Below are 18,423 nucleotides of genomic sequence, written 5' to 3'. Positions count from 1 at the left end.
TATGCAAAATTTTGAGGAGTAAAGTTTTAGAATTTCATCTGATGATGGGTTATGCAGACACTAAATGGATGGCTTGTACTGTAAAGTCTTTTTACTTTCATCAAACGCCACATAACAATTTAGAGAACTCTTTCTTTTCTCTATAATTATACCGAACTATGAGCTGCTTCTGCCATTAAATCCGACCTTATTCAATACTTAAATGAGCTACTTAGGAAAATGTCCTTAAAGAAAATGATTCAGCTCTTGGACACCATCACTTTCACCTGTTTGACAGGTAAACAGTTCATCAAGTGCGTTGGATGGCAGCTGTCTGCAGATATTTTAATAAATGGTATTCTTGTGTTGTGGGTGCAATAAACTTGTACTGCATCTTCTCAAATAATTAAAGAATTCACCACTACACCTAAATATCCTAGAACTTGGCTAAAGAGTTCAAGTGTATTCATTCTTTATGTCCTTTGTTTGAATAACCACAAGGTTGAGGTAATTGTAGCCTCTAGATCTGGTGCATTGCTGATCTCTGTAGCTTGTATCTTCTAATTGACCTAATGTGCCTACAGCTGTGCGGTGGTGGGCGGGGACAGAGTTGATATATTGTGCACACCGAAGAAAGCCTCCAGGCCTCGCTCGCAACAACGTCAAAAACCATGTCAGAGTGTGGACCTTTTGTTGGTTGATGGTTTGGTAGATGCACTCAGCTGAAAATACCTGACACAAGGTGTTTTGGGGAGTTTACTATAATTCCTTTTAGCCCTGCGATTCCTCTATATTGCTTCTAGAGAGAACCATTTCCATCCATCACAATCTCCTGTGAAACTGTGAAAGTTTAGGTTGACCTGGCTCTGTGCATTGTGAGCCTCAATCGGAAGTCTCTTTGAGTGCCCAGTAGATACAGTGTTCCAGGTTGACATTTCAGTTGAATGGATAGAAAATGGCTATAGAAATGAAGGTTACGATCTAAAAATAGGCAAGAAAGCCCTCAGTGCTTCTGGATGTTGTGTAAAAACTGGGATTTACATAGAGGTTATTGTAGAAAGAAGAGAACACAGATCATAAAATCAGTAGGCTTGATTTGTAGCAGAAGTTAACATGACCTGAACCAAGCATTCACGCAAATCTTTATTTGTATGTCTCTCTTGCATTACACTTGACTTTTGGTTATAATAAAGGGCTCCATGCAAAAGGAAGGCTAACAGAAAGACACAAATAATTAAAAACCACTGCCTTGAAAGCTATAATGGGGCAAAATATTACCGATAGTATTTTCACCAAACTCAACACAGTGCAATCCTCCCTTTCCCAGAATTTCATCATTTCTTTTGCTGCAAACAACTTTTTTCTCTGTTAAACCAAACAAAGAAAATGATTGCTAATAGCCTTTGAATGAAAACAGCCTGCAACACTGACACACTTACATTACAGTGTGCCGTCTGAAGCCCTCACTCTCTCACTGCTTATTGCCGGTCTATGTACAGATTATGCGATTTATTGACACAACGTATGGGTGAGCATGCAGTAAATGAAAATGAAACAAGATTAAAAGAGTGAGTCACTCCGAAATTGGGGATATTTTCATTATGATCAGCATGGAGGAAATGCTGCACTCATGTAGGAAGTGCAGGAAACAAGATTTCTCGGTGTAATTTTCCCTTTTTAGATAATAATAAACTGTAACACTGGCTTGGTCTTCTGCTCTGCTCTTCTACTTCCACCTTCTTGGGCTGACTGACCACATGACTGCAGCAGAATGATGAGCTGAAGCAGATTTGAATCTATTCTCCCGAGACAAGGACGTTCTTACCCTCTCACTTCGGTCAATTACCAATTTTTGTGTAACCGGCAGTCATCTGAATCAAATTACAAAAAGGGATCAAAATCTGCCTTTTTCCTGTAAATGATAGACCGTGGCAAAGTTTGAGCAGAAATGTGGGACGTATTCATTGGAATTAATCTGAATCCATCATCATCACTGTCACACTTGCGTAGGCACTCAAACACACAGATGCTACACTCAATCTCTTTTAGAAGCAAAGTTTTGAAGAGGCTCCGTTTGGATTTATGAGGTAAGATTTACCTCATTAGGCTGGGAAAAGAGAAAAGCTTAACCCATTTGTAAAAGTAATCACTTAGAACAAAAAGACCTTTTGCATCTATTATTATTATTATTATTATTATTATTATTGCAGAGGGGTCTTTTTTTTTTTAAATCTCATTTGCCATGCCAACATCCTTTTTAAACTCCTGTTCCACAGTGCTTTGCCTTGAATTCTTTAATTAAAAAAAGTTTTCCATTGAAACCAAAGAATTGCTGGCTAGTTCAGTCAGGAAACCACTTGTCTTAGCTTTTAAATAATTCATTAGAGCAAAAGGTAATTAACTGATATTTGGCGTCAAGGGCACCCTGATCAGTAAAATCTAAATTAGAACAACAAAAAGGTGGATCAACATCAAAACTAAAGCAGCTGCAGTGCATGCAGTGATTGTGATCGGTGTGTGTCATGCATCAGCTGCTGGCCACTGTGGCACGTATAGCTGAGTATCCTTGCTGATCTATTGCCAAGTGTCATTTACAGTGCATGTGCCTGTTTACTTGTGCTGTCGTGCTCTATACAACTTAATGATTGTTACCTGTTTGGCTGATTGCAGCAATGTTTATTTCCCTGCTTGTTGTTAAATAATCCCTTCAATATATCCACAGCAGCTTCATTAAGTTGCACATTTCCAATCAAGATAAGGAGAATTACACTGAGGGAACAAAACCGTACAAACAAACAAAAAGGAGCACTGCAAACAAAGCACATGTGCTTGCAATGAGGTTGTCAGTATGTAGACTTATCATATACCAGTTAAGTTTTCATGACCATGGGCAGCTTTACCATCAGTGAAAACCCCAACCCAGAGTAAATAAAGCTATGAGAGATACGCTTTTGAGATATGCTATTTTTACTTACTCCATAAAAATTAAAGCAGGATCTAGTATTAATTATCAATCTGTCTGACTGTGTAAATGCCTAAATTCCCCAATTTGCATAAAAAAAGGAACTGATGGGTGTATGCCAGTTGTTGACTGTGTTGAATTGATGTGGCTGTACAAGCAATTTTGAAAATCTAGCAGCTAAATCTGGCAGCAGAGACTGTGTGAACATCAACATTGCACCCCCCCCCTCCCAAATTGGCTGATTTCTCTGTATGCTTCTTCACTGCCTGTGGTGCAGATAACATCACCTCAGCTACAGACTGGGTGATGTGTGAAAACTGTATTCAAAGCCAGCGGCTCATCAAGAAGAGTGACAAGTGTTTAGGCAGGATCTTGACCAACAGAGGGGGCCAGTGGGTAAGGCTAGCGCCGTGTCTTTGCTGATTCGTGGCAAAGTTGCACACTGAAGCTCAAATGTCACATAATCACTTGGCACTTGGAAACCTGGTCACCAGTTGAGTTAGACCTCTGCACGCCAGTGAGATTTTAGATGGCTGTGTTGCAGGGTTAGGCTGGCGCAAAAAGAGCACCAACCGTGAGTCCGGGTGTAGCTGCATGTGCTGCTAGTTGTTGGGTTGTCAGTGTGTGTGTTAACAGTATATCATGTCGAGTAATGCGGCTCCAAACAGTAATCTTGTATGGAGCACAGCAGCCAAAAAATGAATTCAGTGGGAGCTGAAAGGCACTGAAACACTTAGTGAGTGACACATGAAGTTGGCCTATTAACATAATTTGGGTGAATATGGGCATAATTCTCTAAATTACTACGGTGCCATTGGTGTTTGTGTGTGTGTGTGTGTGTGTGTGTGTGTGTGTGTGTGTGTACTTACAGACAAACAGAGACAAACACACACACACACACACACACACACACACACACTTACTAGTTAACAGAATCAGGAATGACGGCAACTTCCCTTGAGCTGATTCCTTTTGAATGATCTAATGTCAACAAAACAGCCATCATCGGTGCCAGGTCTGCTAATGAATGTTTAGTTGGACGGATTTGATTGGCTCTAGGCCCAACGTTTTTGATGAGTGGTTAAGGTTAGGTGCACTGGTGTTGCTCCAGCAAATGTAAAACACCAATTAGCCACATTTTAATGCTGGAGAGTCCAGTGTCATGTTTCCCCTGAAATATAAAGCTATCAGTCAGAGCACAAGGGAATGAGCTATTGAAAGCAAGGGGAGGACAGACTAAGAAAGGCTAATTATATAGTTGACACCTCTTACCTTCTAACATCCTTTGCGAACCTTTTTGTTCCACTTTTCCAAAGTAATTTCACAACAGTGGCTTTGTTTGGGTGTTCATCACTGGCTTAACATGTTTTTCCTCTATTACTTTTAGACTTTGCTTTATTAGATGGGCAGATGCTGTGACATATAGCAAGCAAAAAAAAAAAAAAAAAAAAATGTTGGCAGTTTGTGTTGTTCCTACTATGCTGAGAACAGTCCTTGTGAGTGTTATCAATCCTGCGTTACTGTCCCGAACTGCTGTGGCAGCACAGGCAGGGAGGACCCAACCATAGTCACGCACACACAGGCAAGCCGATGTAATGAAGTAGCTTTAAGGGATAACAGGCTTACACAGAGGCGAGATGACAATCAGGAAGAAGCAAGCAAGCAAGCAAGCAAAAACAGACAACAGGTTACAAAATCACAGGTCGCAGACACATAGACCACAAGAGAACAAAAGCAGACAAACTGACAAGGAGCAGGTGACAACAGCAGGTTTTAATAGTGGCTCGGGTAATGAGGTAAATGGGAACAGGTGTGTGAGTGGGCAGGGAAGCACAAGTGATTGAAGATAGGAAAGAGTTAAAAAGGTGGGTATGGAGACAGGAATAAAAGTCCGGGGATATCTTGTGGGCGGCTGGAAAATGGCAAGTCTGGGGAGATGAAGGGACAAACATGTCCAGGGAGAAGTAAGCAGGGGCTGGGGACAGGGGCCGAGGGGAACTGAAGAGCAGATTGTGACAGTGTCAAGACCTACAAGAATGACAGATAGTTTAAACAAATCAAATATAATTTAGGAGCATGCCTTTTGTCTTGCAAAATGCTTCATGCATTCTCCAGCAGCAGAATCAAAATACCTCTCACAGCATGCCAGTAGCTCTTCTTGTGTGGTCCTGTTCTCAGAAAATTAAACCCTGTGATTGTTTATCTTTTTAAACTTCACAAACATGATTTAACTAAGAAGTCGCCATTATGGATGGTTATTCCAGGCAGGACAGCCTCTCGAGGCAATGCAAATAAGAGGAGGGCAGATAGTGAAGCGGGAGTATTTAATATACAACATGTATAATTGATGACAACGGTTGTGAAATATAGTGGAGATTTGGAGGGTGGAAGCTTATTATAATTTTACTCTTAAAACAAGCTGAGTAGTGGCCTCCAACACTGTTTCTTTTAGAATTTTGCAGAAATTTAAAGCTTAAACTAACAGTATTAGAAGACGTGTGAAAACTGCCAAAAACATTCCAGATCCCCTTGTAGAGAGGCCATTGAGGTGAGAAAATTGCCAGTCAGGTATCACATTATTCTTCTGTTTAATCTCTTTTTTTTTTCATCAGCGGATAAAAGAGGCAGTGGCAAGGTGATCAAATCGGAAAAGCCACATAAGTGGGTCCTGTCGAAATTGCCTGTCCCTGAGACAACATGGCTTGACAGGCCGTTAGGTTTGAATGTTTTGAGTTTTGGTCATGGCACATCTCTTATTTGGATCAAGGTCGACTTCCATGGATTAGCATCTGTCAGCTTTATTTTCAGCGGCACCAGTAGGCTTCAGAGCACGGATTACTGCCAGGGATACTGATGGCCACTTGTGACTGGCTGCAGCACGCTGCATTACTGTCTTATCTGACATAGCTGAAGTTGTCTCTTTACAAGTGTGAGACAGATCCCTCTGCAAGTGAACAACCAAAGACAGCCTTCATACATCAGTGGTTCTTGGACCGCAAGTCCCATAACGCTGCATTGAAATAGACAGTTTGTTTGTTATAGTCTCCTGGCTTTTGGTTCAGCTGCTGCATTTAAAGAACACAGGAAACTAGAGTTTGGAGATGAGAAATGGTTCTAAACCAGCAAAATCAAAGAACATACAGAAATTTACTCCCATTTACATTTACTCATTTGGCAGATGCTTTTATCCAGAGTGAGGTGGGAAGTGAAGGAAAACTCTCAAGCTACAGTACATCAGGAGACCTTGGAGTAAGCACTAAGTGCTGAATCTGTTCAATAAGACAAAGTGCAAGGAGATCAGGTAAACAAGTGCACAGTAAGTGCTAGTTCGGCATGTTAGGGTGTTAGAGGTGTCAGGAGATGAGGTGTCCTCGGAAGAGATGCCTTTTCAGGAGATTCTTAAAGATAGAGAGGGACGCCCCTGCTCTGATAGCATTTGGTAGCTTGTTCCACCATCGGGGGAACCACAAACGAGAACTGTCTGCACTGTGATTGCCTTGTGTGTAGAGATGGTAAGGCCAGACAGCGTTCATTGTGGGAACGCGATCTGCGCCAAGACTGTGGGGTGATCTGACGGGAATGACCAGCATAGTTGGGTATCGTCTGTGTAGCATCAAGTCTAACATTACCCCCACTGAATGCTGCTGTAGATTAATGTTTGTTGTAATTTAAATCATTTCCTGGCCTACTGTAATATGGGAAAACTAGAACAGGTACTGTAAATAGAACAACCTGTCCAAGGGCAACATAGCTCTGCTTTTTATCACTAAATTCTGAATCACAGGAGAAAGACAGAGTATGGGGGGGGTGGGTGGTGGAATACAGAAACAATGAAGTGGAACAAATCCAACGGGCACACGCTTTATCTCATTCCCTTTGCCTTCCCTGTCTTTTTTCCATTTTTGCTATCTTTCTCTATCTTAATGAGCACCACGGCTTTCTATCGAGGGATGGTGCCAGCGTGATACATCACAGGCAGGACACATACAGGGGAACGAGGACAGGACAGTAGCAGGGTGACAGTGATGCTGGCAGAGCGATTAAGAGTGCTTAGACAAGCAGGCTGATTCAGAGTGTGAGCAAAAGAGCACCATCATGCTTAGGGAAATGGCAGAGGCACCCATCATCTCAAGATAAAAATGTTAGGAGGACTTCATGTTGTTTGAATGTCTGTCTGTCTGGTTTTGGCGCAGGTGCAGAGCTGTAGTGAAGACTTCCGTGAATGAATCAAATCCAAAAAAAAAAAAAGTCCAGCTGAGTTTGAGCCAAAGTCAGAAGGGGACGGGTCCAAGTTAAGACAAAGCAGAGAAAAGTCAGTTGTATTGAACAATGAGGCCTGAATAGACCTTTTTTTAAATGCAAGAATAATGATTAGAAAGTTTTAAGATCTGCCTGCAATCAAGACATTAAAACTTACAGGCTATATGTGTAGAATTTTCTGTTTTGTTGTTCTCAGGTGGTAGTATCAACAGAGACACTGCAATACATGCTGCTACCCCCTTTCTCCCCACAAATCCAACCCAGGGAAACTGAGATGAATGGGCTGAAAGAAACAAACTGCAACATCAGTATAAAAAAGGGGCTACAGTTGCATAAGAATGAAACTCAAAAATTGTGCATATAGTGGATTTTAAATGGGTCTCTACAAGTGAAATTACTTAAGTTTGTCAATAAAACTACCTACTTTTTCATGTTTGCAGTTGGGGGGGGGTAAAAACAACTTCCAGAAGTGTATATTTCAAAAAAGTGCTCTTGAGACAAGACTCAAATACTACAGCCAGGCTGTGTGTATAATATCACGTGACTTTTCTTGACTGATCCTCAACTGCTGAACACAGGCAGTTAAACCTTCTGAGAGTGTCACATTGAGAGTGAGAGTAACAGGCTTATGTTCTTCCTACTAAACACACTCTAGTCAAAGATTTAGTTTTAATTGCTCATCAGCCTGAGTTAAAATGTCTAGTCATAAAGTCAGTCTACGCAGAGAGCCGGTGGCACAATCAGAACCACTCACTGTACGAAAGTCTGAGAGCTCCGTTGCATAACACAATCTCATTATTCAAAGGCAACATTGCACCATATTAATAGAAGGTGACCTTTCCATTTGTTTGCAGCGGATGCTGCCTCATTTTTTTTTTTTCTTTTTTACTCCTCTTAGTCGTGAAGTATCAAACTCTTCAATAGATCAAAACTGAATTATTTATATTTCTGTAACACCCATCCACTCCTTTCCTTTTAAATTTCCATACCGGGTAATGCGACACTGTACACTTGTTCAGTGGTGGCAGCTAAGAGCGGGGTTTAATTGAACAAAGCCTGTGAGAGGATGCCCCAAAGCTGCACCAGCAGGGCTCTGCCTCACCTGCATGAGGCGATTACTGAGCCGCTACATAAATGTAGAGGCTTGGCGGAGAGTGCATCCATGTCAATGCTCTATGCGAAATCATTAATGAGCCAGCAACTGCCAGGAGAGACTAGCAGGCCAGCTCAGCTTGCCGTGCATCATACGAAGAAAGCAGGGACAGCAGGGGAGTCCCAGAGGCAATATAGAAAAGGAAACAGGCTATATTGTCAATCTCATGGGGGGTACACTACTTGGGAGATGCTCTTAGCTGATGGCAACAGTGTGGTAAGAAACCGTATTGCCACGTATAATGTGGTACGTGATAGTGTTCCTGGCCAAGCGAAGCTCAGCAGTGGCTCCATTTCCTTGGAGTTGTCTGAATCAGAGCCACAAATGAAGCAGGTCTTTCGAAGATGAGCCGTGGAGTAAGGCATGCACTGTACCATGCAGGAACAATCCTCGATGTTCTATTTTCGCCCACATGAGACACAGAATAGATCATCAAAAGTGAACATATTTTTATGGGACAAAAAATGGAAATGTCAGTACACTTATTCAAGCTCAGAGGATTTTTTTTTTCCATGCACATTCTTAGATCACTACACACTTCCTTCATTATTCCTGCGTTGTTCCTTCCATAGCATTAGCCTCGCACAAATATGCAGGCTGTCTGTTTTGTGCTGGCAGTGTCCTGCAGCATTTCACCAGAGAAATGACTCACCTGACAGATGCTGCTTAATAGGTCTGTCTGTTGATTATAGCTTGTTTCAGAGTTTCCCAAATGTCCTTGGTACCCAGAGAAAAATGTTTGTCATGTATCAGCTAACGGACACCTGGGACAATTACCATGAGGAGAAAGCAAAAGAGGAGATGTCTTACAAGCTGTGTTTCCTGATCGGCATTAGGGTACAACCAACATAGATTTTTTGGGGGGGCAGATAATGATAGTGGTATTTTTAGATCAAGGTTGCAGATAATTGTGCTGATTTTGGAGACACAGCTGAAGTTCAAACTATAATAAGAGATTAAAAGTCTCCACTGAGATTCAGACTAATGAAATTGTATTAGGTAACGCTGCTTCTACTCTTTAAAGCTAAATCAACAGAGGATACATGCTGCAAGGTTTTCTCAGTCTTTTCAGGGAAAATTATTTGTGTGAATTAAAATGTTTAACGTGAAGTGAGAGGCAAGGTGGCGAGCATTTGACTAGGTAGGGTGGCAGTGTTTGTCACGTTGTAGCTGCTGCAGGGTCTTTCTGTATGACAGGAGAAAACTGACTCTCTCCCTTACCTTCCCAGCTTGTTTGACGATTTTGTTCATTCAATGCTGGCTGAGCTCCAGTGTTTTTGCATCCCAGAAGGCAGGTGATATATTCCAGACAGGGTGGCTTCTGAACTGTCAGCTATGGTTAGAATTGTGTAAGGTCTTTCCATTGACCTGCATCTGTTCAAAATAAGTTGACTTGGCTCTCAAAGGCTATTTTTATGTATGCACAGTTGAAGACTAAAACATGCCTCCAGTAATTTTGTCTTCAAAATGTGCGTATCCAACCGACTTTTGGGTTGAATGTGGCAACTTTAAAGAGAATTAAGAGTCCTTGGCTGGGCTGCCTGGCAAAACAGCAGAGGTCGCATGTGACACTCATTTTTCACAGATGGTGTGGAGGCTGCCATAGCAAAGTAGGTACGATATCAATAGGCTGATCTCTGAGCATTCTCTGAAGAGGTGAGGAAAGGAGGTGGGGGTAGCTGGATAGAGGGCACCTTAAAATGACATTCCTGCAATGCTGAAGATAATTTGCGGTAAAGCAGTATGAATATAATTTATATGAAGTGGCATCTAAAGGTCACGGTCAAAGAATTGTGGGGCTCTTGCTGTCGAGGCTCAAGACAATTCATCCACAGAAATAAATAGGGAGCGGAGCAGTCACTTGGTTTTGATGTGGTTGACTGCATTAGGATCTGAAATGAAAGATAAAGAAGAGTCTGGCCAAGACCTGTATTCATACACCCCCCCCTCGCTGTGTTCTTAATCAAAATATGTGCACACATTAAGACATGCAAATTCTCCTGTGTACATTTTGAGCTCATTCCCCTCACTTGGTGCACAGTGATACATGGCCACCTACAGGTTCTCCGGGGAATCTCCGGGTAGAAGGTTGTTTGCAGATTATCGCAGCTTGTTTTTCAATCCGCTTCAATGCCATTTCCAGCTCATTAACTCTCCATTAACGTCTCTTGCTTCATGTCCACTTAACAAGCACTGCCAGGGAGGTCTGGGTTTGAGAGGCTTTGTCACACCTGCAAAGGAGAGTTTCTGGCTGTAATTACATCCTTTCATGCAGAATGCTGTTGTTTAACTTTTAATGAGAAGCCATTAAGTTATTCCATAAGGTTAGACACTCCATCCATGAATCATAATCTTATGTTGGATGTGCTTGTGTGCCCCAATGACCCTGAGAGCTGTGTTATCAGGGAGCAATAACCCCTGGTAGAATCTCCCAAGACAAATTGGTCCTAGGTGAGGGGCAAGATTAGGAGCTATTTTAAGATTTTAATATGAGAGTTAGAATAGGGAAACCTGCCAAGGGTGAGAGGTAGCAGCCAAGTGTGGAGATGCTCCCAAGAAGCAATATCAGAGCCATTGCTATGAGCCTTCTGGCTCTTGTATAACTAGAGTGGGACAATGCCCCCTTCATGTTGGGAGTTAACGTGCTACTTTACGTGAAGGAGTACAAGTGTATTTGGTTCTCCTAAGGGTAAGATAGAGCATGAGATTAACAGCAGTGCAAGCATTATACTGGACTGTTGTGGTTCAGAGGAAGTTGATTCCAAATTTACCTGTTGATCTACAGCCTTAAGGCAGGATCACATTACATTTCTGGTATATGAATGGTTGCTGCTCCTCCCATTCACTTCTATTGACACCCAAACGACGGAAAATTCACGAGTAGCTTTCATGTTTTGCTGCAGTCTCCAGCTGGCTCTGAAAAATCAGGGGGCCATAGCTAAGTTTATTCAATGTTGAGCAGGCGGATATGCTTGGTTGAACAATAGAAACGCTGCCATACTACAAACTGTAGTGTGATTCTCATACCCTATAGTTTGTGACTGGTCAGATCAATATTTATTTCCCGCATCAGAAACGTAACATAATGTCCTTATTCGGGGCACAGTTCGGGGAAATGTCATTGAACAGAAATGTAATGAGTCCAAACCTTTACCCGTAGCTGTGGTCATGACATCTGGGTAGTGGCCGAAAGAATTAAGTTGTGGACAGAAGCAGCCAATACTGTCTTCCTTAAGAGGGTGTCTGGGCTCTTTGGTTGGGGGGCCTGAAGGGACAAGGAGAAGCTCAGACATCCAGAATTAGCTTTAAGCAGAACTACTGCTCTTTGAAGTTGAAAGTAGCCAGTTGTCTGACCAGACTCCAAAGGGAGTACCCCCCCTTGGAGGTATCCCTCTGGGTCTCCTCTCAGGTAGAGATCCAGGAGGATACTTTAACCAGATTTGCTGGAGGGATTACATATCATTTCTGGGCAGGGAACACCCCAGGGTTACCCAGGTAGAGCTGGAGGTAGTAGCTCAGGGAGGAGGATGTTTGGCCTATTTTGTTTAGCCCACTGCCATCATGATCCAATACCCAAATAAATGGATGGATAGACGGCTTTGATCATTGTCTGTATAAATATTTACACTGAATCTCTACAGGCATCTGCCACGATCTATCCCTCATAGTCGGATACCCTTGAGACAGAGGAAAGAGCTTGAGGAGGTGGATGCAAATTTGTAATTATACTTCAGTTCAAGATTCGAATTGTTTGATAGCCATGTTTCATCAGCACGCTCAGATGGTGTGTTGGTTTGATGGTTATCAGAACCTTTTTCATTTCCTGCACAACATTTTTCAAATATTTATTTACTTTTTTGAGTCTGTGTGTAGCCAGTACTTTGTCAGTGTCCCTGTCTGAATGACAGCCCTGCTGGAATAAAATGAACCAATATTTACAATAAGCAGGAATTTAACCCCACTGTAGAGTCCAAAACATTGTAGGAGATTTCCAATTTGGCTTCCACTTTGATTACCAAACATCATTGATATTGCTACATTATCATATTACATCGGGACAGTTGTATTTACACCACCTCCCTTAACATTTTTCAGAAAACTGACATCTGTGTTTTTATTTTTATTTTCTTGTTTTGTTTTTTTTTTTGTCTTTTCTGGTTTGAGCTTAGAATGAGCAAGTGGAGTTTTGTTTTTTTTCTTCTTTAAAACTTGCTTATCCATGAACTGTAATTCCGTTGAGACGAGCGTTGATGGATTTGCAACTCTATGGACCAGGTGCACATCAGCGATGATAGGTTTTGCATTCCCAGTCATGCTCTAAAGATAGTAAGTGAACGAAGGCATAACCCTGCACATTTGCATGGAGAGGGCCAGCAATGAAAATGTATGTAATTATTGAAAGCAGGGGGAAAGTGCTTGGATCAGTGCTCAGAGATGGGGAATGGGAATCTGGACACTAGAAAGGCAGCCAAATGCAATGGTTTAAGTGCTACTACACAGCTGCCACATTTGGAAACAATGTTTCTCATATTTATGCTTGAACAGAAAGCCAACACCTGTTGACTGTCCATGACAAAACGGATGACCAATGCCAAGTGGTTGTTTAACTTCAAACAATAGGCAAAGCAGTTATTGTCATTTAAGCAGAAATGCAATGATTGTTTGTTTCTTACGTTGGTACCATTATCTGTATTTGATTTTACTCAGTGGACATTTGACCAGCCTAGAGGGTACTAGGAACGACAAAGTGAGGACACAAGTTGTGTAAAAAGGGTGAGGTTGGCCCTTTCTGCTTCCCAGAAGGCATACGCAATTTTCAGCTCTAGTGAGCCAGCTCCAGGAATAACTAAGTCTGACCACAGAACAATACTCAAGCTCATTTATTCAGATCCTCCCATGGCAGCAACTGACTTGTGTCACTTTTTTTATTCTAATACACTAAACAAAAAGGGCAAATGCAGGATTGCCGAATTTGGTGACACGCTTTAACTCAGCAAAAGTGTTTTTTTTACACAGCAAAAGTGTAAGGATGGTGAAGATAAACCATGATTTTGTTTACTTCAACTATAGTGAGTATGTTAATCAATTAAGAAATGTGATGTGATAAATGAGAAAAATCTGAATATTCATCTCTCTTGGGATAATAACGAAGGTGTCACTCATGTTCCGATTAGGCTGTCAGATGAACTGGCACTGACTGCAGTCGTACAGAGACTTGCAGGTAAGCGCTATGATTAATAGCTATGCTAAGAGTGCCACTGCTGCTCTCCCCAGGTGATGGCAACTTCACTCAAGCTCAGCGACTGAAACGCCAGGATTTCTAGGATTTCTAGGGATATGAAATAAAGATATTTAAGCAGGAATCCCCTAAGCAAAACTCTGAAACTACGGTTGATTGGTTAAAATAAAGTACATCACATTCCCTGAAAGCAGAAGAGTGTTTTCGGCAGTAACTTCATGTTAACTTGACTCACAGTATGTGGATGGAAGCTTTAAAACCAAGTCTGTGATCCCCCGAAACCTTTAAAAACCACAGCTGTCCACAATGTGCTGAGAAGGATTTGTGCATCTTTGGTTGACTCTAGACGGGGCACAGCTTTCGTTGTGTTATAGCAGAGATTGCAGGTGTGGGACAAGGCTTATGGCAGCTGGAGGTCGGCAAAGAGCAGCTAGGGAAGTTAACTGCCTCCACTGTGTTATGACCATCAATACTGATCCACTTGCTTCTCTAATCCACTTGTCTCAAGCGAGCCACAAGTGTGTCCCATTGGTATTGTTGGTGTTTTTGAATATAAAATGGTGGACTTAAACATTTTATGGGGATTAGGCCAGCTTAGCTCCATGCCTAATGCAATGATTAGGGATTTCTGGCATAGCAGATAAGTGAATGTTCACTAGTTACTCAGCAACTGCGCTCAACTGTCTAAGACCTTAAGCCGAAATGTCAAAGTGTTGGACAAGACAGCTCTCCAGCTACAGTGGTGTGTCGCCCATAACCCTTCATTAACATTGGCTACATTGTGATACATCACTTTCACAACGGTCATTGAGCATCTGATGAAGTCAAACAATCCTTTGTCACCATCAAGCTCCAACCAAGTGAGTGACCTACACAGATTATGATGAGGAAGATTGTTTAAATGTGGTCTATGTAACGAGAATTGAAAAAACTGAAGCATAAAAAGTGTGCCATAAAATCCGAACTACGGCACCGAAAAAGGATGCAAGAGTTGTGGTACTGCTGAAGATGCGGAGCAGACAAACCACATTACTCGTAATATCAAAGGCCTATGAAGCACAGAAGTGTAGTGTATAAATCAAAGCACGGTCTAGAACACAGGCAAATGTTTAAGGTTAAAAGCAAGAACTACTGGGTCACTGGGGGCTCAAAAGAATTTTATAGTGCCTTATGAGGAGGATTTTTATGTGCAAGTTGGAAATGGACCTTTGAAGATAAAATGTCAGCTCCAATTTTGTCAATAATTCCTTTTAAAGCTTGGTAATATGTACTGTGTGTGGTGTGTAATTACGCTCCTCCGCCCCACTCTTTTTAAGAATGAACATGCCAACATTGCATAGTTGAAAAATATAAGAATAAATATAAATATAAGAAATGTAACGCCAGTAATTCCAGCCGCAAGCTAGGGTCGAAAATATATCTATCAAAGTGGATAGGCAGACAAAAGCTTAGAAACGTGGAGGTTTGAGAACCCTGCATGAAAAAAAAAATAATGAAGTTGATAACAGTGGACATGCACATGCTTTGACATGACAGCAAAGGAGTTTTCATACATCACATGGATTTGTACCTGAAGAAATTCGCTGCCTGTCTCCGCTTTTGTTTATCCTTGTAGGTCAGGTGTTACAGGTTTAACTTGGCTCAAACTCAGTAATTGGAAACACTTTTATACATAATTAACCATTTAATAATTTGTCCAGTGAGTAAACAACTGCTTCCTCCCACTGATTTAACTTGAAATTGGCTGTGCTTTGTTAAAGTTTGTGCCCCCACGCTGGGACTATAGTTGGGATATCCTCATTTGACTTGTTGCCTCAGTTCAACGCTTCATTTTTCGGCCATTTATGTGGACTTGGATTGTCCAGTCATTTTTAGTGTTTTTCAGCTGTTTAACTGGGAGACTTTATTTACGCATTGATTATGAAAAAATATCTGTGCCAGATATCTGTGCTTCTAATTACCAGTCAAATTGGTATAATTGTCGGTGTTATTTATTTTGCTTTTTAGACGGACTAAAAGCTGATGTATCACAGGAAAGGTCACACAGCACATATGATGGTTTAGAGTTTCTGGATTTTTATATTTTATAATCTACCACTAGATCATCAATAATATCCCCTCACACCATTAGACATTAAAAGATGGCTTTGCGGTTTTTTTTGGAGCATATTGAATATATTTCACTGAGTGTGACTGAAACTAATAACTGCGGGTTAAATGCTTTCATCCTTTGTTTTTAGATTTAGATTTTAGGGATAGAGTTGAGAGTTTTGAGTTGAAGTGAAGTAGTCCAGAATGATTTCAATTTAATAGCATAATATATCTTTACTTTACCCATGACTCTATTATATTTGCGATTTCAAAAGTCTTCAAATGAACAAAAAGCTGATGCTGACACTTTTGCACCTCATTACAAATTTTCTCTGTTGTTCTCTTTCTTAGGTTCCGTCTGAGTAGGAGGTGGCAACAAAAGACCAAATGCCATGGATGTATTCAATTTCACCTACTGGAATGCCTCTGAAGGCAATGACACAGGAGTTGCGGAAGAGAGTGAAAGCGCCTACAAGACTGTGGAGGTCGTGTTCATCGTGTTGGTGGCTGGTTCCCTCAGTTTGGTTACAGTCATTGGAAATATCCTGGTCATGCTTTCCATCAAAGTTAATAGGAACTTACAGACCGTCAACAACTATTTTTTATTCAGCCTTGCATGTGCTGACCTAATTATCGGACTGTGCTCTATGAACTTGTACACAGTCTACATAGTAATAGGCTACTGGCCCCTGGGGCCAGTGGTGTGCGATCTTTGGTTAGCCTTGGACTATGTTGTCAGCAATGCATCTGTCATGAATCTTCTCATCATAAGCTTTGACAGATATTTCTGTGTCACCAAGCCCCTCAGCTACCCTGTCAAAAGGACCACCAAGATGGCAGGAATGATGATTGCTGCAGCCTGGGTCCTGTCTTTTATCCTGTGGGCACCCGCCATTCTCTTCTGGCAGTTCATTGTTGGTGGGCGGACTGTGCCTGAGAAGGAGTGCTACATCCAGTTCTTCTCTAATGCTGCCGTCACTTTTGGCACTGCCATTGCCGCCTTTTACCTGCCTGTCATCATCATGATTCAGCTCTACTGGCAGATCTCTAGAGCAAGCAAAAGCCGTGTGAAGAAGGATAACCGCAAGCCATCAGGGGCCAACCCAGAACCCCTGTCACCTGGTCAGAGGAGGAACAACACACCGAAACCGAACAACAACAATGTACCAGGGGAGGACGCAGGGTGTTCCCAGAACCAGAATGCTGATGATGGGACCAACCAGCATGATGGAAAACTGCAAAATGGTAAAGGACCTTCCCCAAACACTGCTGAGGGAGAAACCGAAGGTGATGATGTGGCGAGGGAGAACTGCGCTCCTGGAGAAGAGAAAGAGAGCTCCAATGACTCAACATCCGGCAGCGTGGCTGCGTCCAACCAGAAAGATGAGGAGGCAGCGCCATCCACAGCCAACTCCAGCATTGAGACAAGTCAGCCACCCCCACGTCAGCGAGCCAAGGCAGGGGGTTCCAAGCTGACCTGCATCAAGATCAAGACTAAATCACCCAAGGGTGACTGCTACACACCATCCAACACCACCGTTGAGATCGTACCGGCCTCAGAGCGGCAGAATCACGTGGCGCGAAAGATAGTGAAGATGACTAAGCAACCCCCCAACAAAAAGAAGAAAGCAGCGCCATCACGTGAGAAAAAAGTGACCCGCACCATAATGGCCATCCTGGTAGCTTTTGTAGCCACCTGGACTCCTTACAATGTGATGGTACTTATTAACACCTTCTGCTCCAGCTGCATCCCCAACACAGTGTGGACTATTGGTTACTGGCTGTGCTACATCAACAGCACCATCAACCCAGCCTGCTACGCTCTGTGCAATGTCACATTTAAGAAGACATTCAAACATCTTCTTCTCTGCCAATATAAAAATATTAGGTCAGGCAGATAAATATGGGCCATTTGGAAGGAAGAGCTGTAGTATGAACTGTGTGTGTGTGTGTGTGTGTGTGTGTGTGTGTGTGTGTGTGTGTGTGTGCCATCCATGCATATGTGTTTGGTTGTCAGTGAAAGAGGTTTGTGAGCATGATAAAGACTGCAAGAGTATATTTAAAATTACTTTCCATCATTTTATCATTAGCTAGCCAGTTTCTCTCTCAATAACCGGTTGTAGCGCTCTACACAAATTCAACTGATGCCAGTTGCATTGAGATGTGTCATGCAGGAGCCGCGTAGATAAGGAAGGCTGTGAAAAATTCAGTGTTATTCAAGCTCAAAAAATGTGTAGAGCAGAGAGCACTTGGGAGTGACACTGAGCTGATTAAAAAATGAAAAAAGATAAAGAGCGGAGGAAGATCTACGCTATACAAAAACAAGAAAACTTCAAAATGGGAAAATAGGGCTGACTGAATTTACAAACCTCAGAAGTTTGAAGTTCAGTGAAGATACTTGTAGATAACTGTACATATCAGTGTATACTCTATTTCTGTGTGCACATGTGGGTGTGCGCTGGCTCGGAGTATGTGTGTACACCCATGTGTGCCCCTCTGCCTGCCTTCTTTCTGTCTGTGATCGTCATCATGGCATTCCCAACCAGCAACATGTAGAATAAAGTAGGGCAGCTTGTGTAGATTGCCTCTGACATGGACACACCAGGGTTGGAAGCTATCCCATTTACCAACGCGGCCCTGTGGGAATGAGTTTCCATCAATACATAATAGATATATAAATATATTAAAGCAGCACTTGCCATCTTTGCACACTGGTGGGACCAACTGGTAGGCAGAAAT

The 18,423-nt window shown here is 42.1% G+C and overlaps 1 protein-coding gene across 1 annotated transcript; it reads left to right on the top strand.

Moving 5' to 3' along the window:
- The first annotated feature begins 4,670 nt into the window (after positions 1-4,670).
- Positions 4,671-17,585, top strand: chrm2a (cholinergic receptor, muscarinic 2a). The gene is made up of 2 exons (XM_040149292.1): positions 4,671-4,905; positions 16,036-17,585. The coding sequence occupies exon 2, from the start codon at positions 16,077-16,079 to the stop codon at positions 17,583-17,585; it is 1,509 nt and encodes a 502-aa protein (XP_040005226.1). The 5' UTR covers positions 4,671-4,905; positions 16,036-16,076.
- Positions 17,586-18,423: the final 838 nt, after the last annotated feature.

This window comes from Xiphias gladius, chromosome 2 (assembly GCF_016859285.1).
Source record: "Xiphias gladius isolate SHS-SW01 ecotype Sanya breed wild chromosome 2, ASM1685928v1, whole genome shotgun sequence".
In the NCBI taxonomy this organism is placed as follows: Eukaryota; Metazoa; Chordata; class Actinopteri; order Istiophoriformes; family Xiphiidae; genus Xiphias; species Xiphias gladius.
Note: the sequence above shows the minus strand (reverse complement) of the source record. Positions and strands in the feature narration are given on the sequence as shown.

Excerpts from the sequence above, each read along its gene's own strand:
- chrm2a (XM_040149292.1), top strand. The coding sequence starts at position 16,077 with ATGGATGTATTCAATTTCACCTACTGGAATGCCTCTGAAGGCAATGAC.